At 38.9% G+C, this 8,247-nt stretch overlaps 1 protein-coding gene and 1 non-coding gene across 2 annotated transcripts; one reads left to right on the top strand and one right to left on the bottom strand.

The window, feature by feature from the left end:
- The first annotated feature begins 2,404 nt into the window (after positions 1–2,404).
- LOC125492319 (uncharacterized) lies at positions 2,405–4,519 on the top strand. Its single transcript, XM_057392240.1, has 3 exons — positions 2,405–2,525; positions 2,838–3,900; positions 4,018–4,519. Exons 1-3 carry the CDS (start codon positions 2,405–2,407, stop codon positions 4,517–4,519), a joined length of 1,686 nt encoding a protein of 561 aa, XP_057248223.1.
- LOC125494592 (small nucleolar RNA R71) lies at positions 2,781–2,886 on the bottom strand. Its single transcript, XR_007270831.2, has one exon. It is a non-coding gene; the product is annotated as a small nucleolar RNA R71 (small nucleolar RNA).
- Positions 4,520–8,247: the final 3,728 nt, after the last annotated feature.

Raw genomic sequence — 8,247 nt, 5'->3', positions numbered from 1 at the left:
GTATGAAAAAATGAAAAAGAGCTTCACTTTCCCTTTGAGCACCACTTTTCTAGAACTTTCCACACCCATACCTTAAGCCTTCATTACAACCTATATAAAGCCCTCATGATTCTTTGCATATAACATAGTCCCGAAGCGGTGGAGAGTGAGAAGATATGCAAGCTTATGGTAGGATATAGTCAATGGAATGGAGCTTTGAGCGACTATTTGACCCTTTTATACACATGAGCGTTGTGTGCATGACTAGAGTGAGGGTTTATCATGTATGGTCAAGGCAAGCTTGGGGGAGCAAAGTGGTAGTATTGGTTGTCAAGTCAAACTATGAGATTTAGGATTTAGATTGAATAGTTTTGTGTTTATTCCCTTCATGGTCTTATTGTCACATTGAAGATTGATTTGAAAACCGTGTTGTGTGTGTGTGATTGAGAGGCTTTTTTTTTTTTTTTTTTTTTTTTTTTTTTTTTTTTTTTTCTCTACTTTCCCCTATGTTTCATGTTGGAATGCTTGTGGACAAGCATTAGTTTAGCTTGGGGAGTTTGATATGTCTATTTTATATAGAGATTTACCTCGTTCTCATTCATTATTGGTCTTAACTGCGCTCTTCGGAGCCATTTTTACTACTAATGTGCTCCTTGTAGTGTGTTTGTATTTTAGATGATATGGTAGGAATTTGCACGTTTTAGTGCATTTCCTACTCATTTATATCACTACAAGAGATGATGTACTTTCGAGAGCAGAGCATTGAGTTGGAAGAGTTTTGAAGCAAAGCGAATAATAAAGGAAGTAGAAAAATGACTTAGTCCACTCTTTTTATTATATCTCAAGTTATACAAATCCAAATAGAGTGATTTCAATTCTGTTAGATTCTACATTTCAAGAGCTTTCCAACGAGTGGTCATTTGCCTAATTCCGACGAGTAACGAAGAAGTTATGGCGTTTTAAAGATTAGAATTTTGTGCAGTCTGACGACCGCCGACCGGGCGAAATCCGCCCGGGCGGTCGGGCGAATGCTACTTAGCCAATTTTCAGAAGATTAAAGCATCCAAAAAGTAACTGCGGCCCGACCGGGCGAAATCCGCCCGGGCGGTCGGGCGAGACGGAAATTTCACGAATGCTGCTGAAATGGCGCCCGGTCAGGCGCGACGAAGAAACCAAAATACCTGACAACCGCCCGACCGGCGAAATCCGCCCGACCGGTCGGGCGAGACGATTTATGGCTGTTTTGACGCGTGTTGCGCCGGATTTACGAGACATATAAATACTATTTCTTAGAGTTAAAATACGCCTTTTTCTAGAGAATACATTTTATAACTTTTTGAGAGCTTTTAGTTTACTCCATTGTTAAACATTGATTACTACGCTTTGATTCCTTCAAGTAAAGACTAAGTTTTCTTAATCTCTTCTTTCCTTTCATTATTATCATGTCTTTTAATTTGTTCATTATTTGTTTTGCTATTTCAATTATGTGTGAGTAGTCCATTAATCTAGGGTTAAGTAAAACCCTAGCAATGATTTAATATTGAATTCTTCCATTAATCCCAATTTATATGATCAATTGTTCTTGTTTGATTGGATTGTTCTTATGCTCATTATCATACTAGGGATAGGTGATTTTGATTTGACTCCGTATATCTTATTTTCAATGGGAATTGAATCTAGATGGTTTTGTTGATCCAATCAATGGTATGAATATCTTCTATGGGAATAGTTAGATGGGATTGCTAGGAATTTAATTGTGATGCTATGCTTAATGCCTCTTTCTTGCATGATTCTATGGGAATAGGTTTGATTGCTTGTTTAGAGTAGCCATTGGTACTCGGGAGAGATCTTTGGTAATTATAGGGTGCATTACTCCTCTTGATTCTTGATTATGTTATTTGGGATGGAAATTATTCATGTATTGGTCATGCTAGTGGTGATGCTTAATTCTAGATGTTTTAATTAATTGATTATATCTTGTGTGTTCTTAGTAATTATCGTAGTTTAGTGTTAGTCTTAGTCAACACCTTTTCATCATTGTTTGTCACTCGTTTAGTTAAATTGAGTCAAGATACTAGTGTTTGATACGTTTGTCCCTGTGGATTCGACCCTGACTTGCTCTGCTACATAGTTAGGAAGTTAGTTAGGTAATTACTTTTGATAGGTGCGCGACACGCCTACCAAATTTTGGCGCCGTTGCCGGGGACTAACGGTATTAGATTAGTTATCTTTGATTTATTTGGCTAAACTGTCTTTGTTCGATCATTGTCACTCTATTTGCTGTTTGATCTCTTTTCTTTCAGTCTTTTTGTTGCATGCGTACTCGTAGCAAGGGTCCACAAGATCTGATTACTCTTGATCGCGAGATCGAAGCTACAGCAAGGAGATTAGGAGGTCGAAGAAGACAAAACAACAAGAACCAACAATGGGAGACGAAGCACCACCAAAGTCTCTACGGGAATATGCTATGCCCGATGAGACCACCACCACCATAAACAGACCGACAACCGCTGCCAATCATTTGAGCTCAAGCCACAATTCATCCAGTTTATCTCACAGGATTCCTATGCGGGAACACCCAAAGAGAGCCCTACTGATCATTTGGCTAATTTTTTAGAAAAAGCAATACTTTGAAATTAACTAATGTTTCTGACGATTTAATTCGGTATTGTGCTTTTCCTTTTTCTCTCAGGGACGAAGCAAAGGAATGGTTTAAGGAAGAAGAAGTGAGGAAGATTGCCACATGGCCAGAACTGAAGAAGGCTTTTCTTTACAAGTTCTTCCCTCCTATGAGAACTTCCAAGTTCAGAAACGAGATATCTGGCTTTCAACAACATGAATTGGAGTCTCTTATGAAGCATGGCAGAGATACAAGGCTTTGCAAAGGCAGTGTCCACACCACGGCATTCCTGAGTGGCTGCTGATTCAGACATTCTACAATGGTCTGAAGCATGAAGTTCGAAGTTCTATTGATGCCGCATCTGGCGGTACTTTCATGGCAAAAACTCCAGAAGCCGCGAAGACATTGTTGGATGATATGGCTGCCAACAATTACCTGAATGACTGGAGTATATCTCGTGGAGCCCCTAAAAAGGGAGGTAAGTATGAGGTTGATGCTATTGCTACTTTATCTAACACTGTGCAGGTTTTGGCAGCTAAGGTTGACCAATTGAGTAGCAGATCAATAGCACCTGTTTGTGAGATTTGTGAAGTGCAAGGTCACTCATTTAATGAGTGTCAATACAATACCATGGGAGCGGTAACTGAGCAAGCTAATGCCCTCCTAAACACAAACACAAGACCACAAAACAACCCATACTCAAACACATATAACCCAGGTTGGAAGAATCATCCAAATTTCTCTTACAAAAATAACCAACCTCAACCTCCACCCACAAACTACTCCCAACCACCCGGTTTCCAACAAAGGCCGCCATTCAGCTCCTCCTCATCTTCAACATCCAATCTTGAAACCATCATAGAGAATTTAGCTTCTTCTCAAGCAAAGCAAATTGAATATCAAGCGAAGCAGAATGACTTCTTCAACAACTCCCTTCAACAAATTCATGCTCATAATAAAATGATGGAGAATCAGATGACACAACTAGCCCAACAAATAAGCCACCTCTCTAAACCTTCAGGCCAACTTCCTGGGCAAACTGAACCAAATCCTAAGGGGCATATCAATGCCATTTCATTGAGGAGCGGTAAAGAACTGCCAGAGCCTACAAGGAGGGTAACTGAGCAAAAGAACACTGCAAAAGAGGTTATAGAGTTGAGTGAGGAAGTTCAAGGGAAGACGGGTTTGGAAGAGGAAGCTAAGGAGACTGAGAAAAAGGAACCTATTGTCACACCTATTGCACCATACAAGCCACCTGTTCCATTCCCTCAAAGATTGGCACAAGCAAAGCTAGAGAAGAAGTATGGGAAGTTCCTTGATATTTTGAAGAAGTTGCACATTAACATCCCTTTCTTGGATGCTATCTCAGAGATGCCTTCTTATGCTAAGTTTTTGAAAGACATGCTTTCCAACAAAAGAAAAATTGAAGAGAATGTCACTGTTTCACTAACAGCTGAGTGTAGTGCCATTTTGCAGAACAAGCTTCCAAAGAAGCTAGGAGATCCAGGCAGTTATTCTATTCCTGTTAAGCTTGGTGATATTGAGATCAAGAATGCCTTATGTGATCTTGGGGCAAGTGTCAGTCTCATGCCCTTGTCAATCTGCAAGAAGCTCAATATGGGTGAACTGAAACCCACACGCATCTCCTTACAACTAGCAGATAGAACAGTCAAGTTCCCCCTTGGCATCCTTGAAGATGTTCCTCTTAGAGTCGGAAAATTTTTAATTCCATGTGATTTTGTTGTTATGGAAATGGAAGAAGATGCAAACGTTCCCATTATTCTTGGGAGACCCTTTTTGGCCACTGCTGAAGCCATAATTGATATGAAAAAGGGAAAAATCACCTTTGAAATAGGTGATGAGAAGATGGAGTACACACTCACAAACTCCAAGGCTTCTCCATCTATGGGAGAAAGTTGATATAGTGGATGTTCTCAATGAGGATACCCCGGTTAAATCTAGCACTCCTTCTTCTATGTCGATTGAGAGATCACTTGCAAAAATCCAACATTCAGTTGCTGAGATTAAGGCAGAGCAGTGCATTATTCAGAAGAACTTGTCATCCATATTCACAATGTTGGAAAACCTCAATACTTGGATGCAGTCACCAGGGTTTCTGATCCCTTCGCTCTCCCTCCTTAGTGAGGATTTGTGAGTACCCCCCCTTTCTTTGTGTCTACTCTTTACCTTTGTCACACTGCGGACATTGTGACATGCTAGCTTGGGGGAGGGATTTACCACATCATCTGTACATATTATCATTTAGGCATTTTATTTCTGTTTTTGCATATAGTTTCATTATTAAGTTGCATTTTAGGTTGCATTTAGGATCGATCACTGCTGATAGTACACACTAAGCTTGGTTTTATGCTCATCTCTATGTGAAGTCTAAGCATGATTTGAATAACTCTGAACTATTTTTGATCTCTCCTTGCTCGTTGTGATTTGAATGGTTTGTGGTAAGACGGTTTGATCCTCCCAAGGGAGACTTGACTATGCTTGTTAGCCAAAAATCTACCTAGTGAGGTTATTTGAGCCTAATGGACTAACATTTTTTTAGTCTTTCTTTTCATGTGTGATGCTCTTCCTTGTATTATCCTCTAGAACTTGCATTGATACTCCTTGAGACCGCATTGACTTTGTTTTTGCATTGAATATGATTGAGGCATCTGCTATTTCTGAGCTACATAACCAAATGCCACCTACATTGATTACTCTCTTTTGTCACCCCTCTGAGCCTAGCCTGTTTTTCTTGATTAACTACATCTTTTAGCCCTTTACCTTGTCCTACCTAGGGAATTGTGAAGCTATGTTGATGAGGTTAAACGTGACATTAGAGATATTTTGTGGTGTTTGATTATATTGAGTTCACCTCCTCATAGCTGCTTTCTTTAAAACTCCTATCGATTTCCTCTGTAGGGAATTTGTTAAATCCTTTATAGAAAAAAAAAAAAAGAGAAAACAGAAGAAAAAAAAAAAAAGACTGTGATCTATGTCTTTAGTGCGTAATAAAAGGAAATTGGAGTTAATAGTTGATCGAGGAGTTATGAAGTAGCCAATGAAAAAGAGAAAATAAAGTGAAATTAAAATGTGTGTGAAGTTTGATAATTGTTGTCAAGGGTGTATGAAAAAATGAAAAAGAGCTTCACTTTCCCTTTGAGCACCACTTTTCTAGAACTTTCCACACCATACCTTAAGCCTTCATTACAACCTATATAAAGCCCTCATGATTCTTTGCATATAACATAGTCCCGAAGCGGTGGAGAGTGAGAAGATATGCAAGCTTATGGTAGGATATAGTCAATGGAATGGAGCTTTGAGCGACTATTTGACCCTTTTATACACATGAGCGTTGTGTGCATGACTAGAGTGAGGGTTTATCATGTATGGTCAAGGCAAGCTTGGGGGAGCAAAGTGGTAGTATTGGTTGTCAAGTCACAACTATGAGATTTAGGATTTAGATTGAATAGTTTTGTGTTTATTCCCTTCATGGTCTTATTGTCACATTGAAGATTGATTTGAAAACCGTGTTGTGTGTGTGTGATTGAAGAGGCTTTTTTTTTTTTTTTTTTTTTTTTTTTTTTTTTTTTTTTTCTTCTTACTTTCCCCTATGTTTCATGTTGGAATGCTTGTGGACAAGCATTAGTTTAGCTTGGGGGAGTTTGATATGTCTATTTTATATAGAGATTTTACCTCCGTCTCTCATTCATTATTGGTCTTAACTGCGCTCTTCGGAGCCATTTTTACTACTAATGTGCTCCTTGTAGTGTGTTTGTATTTTCAGATTGATCATTGTAGGAATTTGCACGTTTTAGTGCATTTCCTACTCATTTATATCACTACAAGAGATGATGTACTTTCGAGAGCATGAGCATTGAGTTGGAAGAGTTTTGAAGCAAAGCGAATAATAAAGGAAGTAGAAAAATGACTTCAGTCCACTCTTTTTATTATATCTCAAGTTATACAAATCCAAATAGAGTGATTTCAATTCTGTTAGATTCTACATTTCAAGAGCTTTCCAACGAGTGGTCATTTGCCTAATTCCGACGAGTAACAGAAGAAGTTATGGCGTTTTAAAGATTGACATTTTGTGCAGTCTGACGACCGCCCGACCGGGCGAAATCCGCCCGGGCGGTCGGGCGAATGCTACTTAGCCAATTTTCAGAAGATTAAAGCATCCAAAAGAGTATTACCTGCGGGCCCGACCGGGCGAAATCCGCCCGGACGGTCGGGCGAGACGGAAATTATCACGAGAATGCTGCTGAATGGCGCCCGGTCAGGCGCACGAAGAAACCAAAATACCTGACAACCGCGCCGACGGCGAAATCCGCCCGACCGGTGGGCGAGACGATTTATGGGCTGTTTTGAGCGCGTGTTGCGCCGGATTTACGAGACATATAAATACTATTTTCTTAGAGTTAAAAACTACGCCTTTTTACTAGAGAATACATTTTATAACTTTTTAGAGAGCTTTTGAGTTTACTCCATTGTTAAACATTGATTACTACGCTTTGATTCCTTCAAGTAAAGACTAAGTTTTCTTAATCTCTTCTTTCTTTTCATTATTATCATGTCTTTTAATTTGTTCATTATTTGTTTTGCTATTTCAATTATGTGTGAGTAGTCCATTAATCTAGGGTTAAGTAAAACCCTAGCAATGATTTAATATGTGAATTCTCCATTAATCCCAATTTATATGATCAATTGTTCTTGTTTGATTGGATTGTTCTTATGCTCATTATCATACTAGGGATAGGTGATTTTGATTGACTCCGTATATCTTATTTTCAATGGGAATTGAATCTAGATGGTTTTGTTGATCCAATCAATGGTATGAATATCTTCTATGGGAATAGTTAGATGGGATTGCTAGGAATTTAATTGTGATGCTATGCATAATGCCTCTTTCTTGCATGATTCTATGGGAATAGGTTTGATTGCTTGTTTAGAGTAGCCATTGGTACTCGGGAGAGATCTTTGGTAATTATAGGGTGCATTACTCCTCTTGGATTCTTGATTATGTTATTTGGGATGGAATTTATTCATGTATTGGTCATGCTAGTGGTGATGCTTAATTCTAGATGTTTTAGTTAATTGATTATATCTTGTGGTTCTTAGTAATTATCGTAGTTTAGTGTTAGTCTTAGTCAATACCTTTTCATCATTGTTTGTCACTCGTTTAGTTAAATTGAGTCAAGATAGCTAGTGTTTGATACGTTTGTCCCTGTGGATTCGACCCTGACTTGCTCTGCTACATAGTTAGGAAGTTAGTTAGGTAATTATTTTTGATAGGTGCGCGACACGCCTATCAACTGGGCGCTTAGAAAAGCCAAAGAAAGGCAAAATGGTTGGGGGAGACCATCTACGAAGCCATGAACAAGAGAAGTGAAGTGAAGATTCCACGTTTCTGGCATGGGAAAATCTGAAAAGAGGAAAAAGAATCGAAGAGGTGGCTTCTTGTCTAATCCAATTGAGTCGTCACACTTTCAGGGTTCTATTTCGGCGGCACAACATGCTAGAATGAAGGCAAAAATATTTCATATCTACTACTTATATTAAATTAAATGACATTTTCGGTATAAGTAAAAACAAAGCCTTTTTTCAACAATGTGTACAGGCAAAGAGTAGAGGAGGAGTACTCCCTACCG

The sequence above is a fragment of the Beta vulgaris genome, chromosome 1, assembly GCF_026745355.1.
Source record: "Beta vulgaris subsp. vulgaris cultivar EL10 chromosome 1, EL10.2, whole genome shotgun sequence".
Taxonomy (NCBI): Eukaryota; Viridiplantae; Streptophyta; class Magnoliopsida; order Caryophyllales; family Amaranthaceae; genus Beta; species Beta vulgaris.
This window is presented reverse-complemented; position numbering and strand designations above follow the sequence as displayed.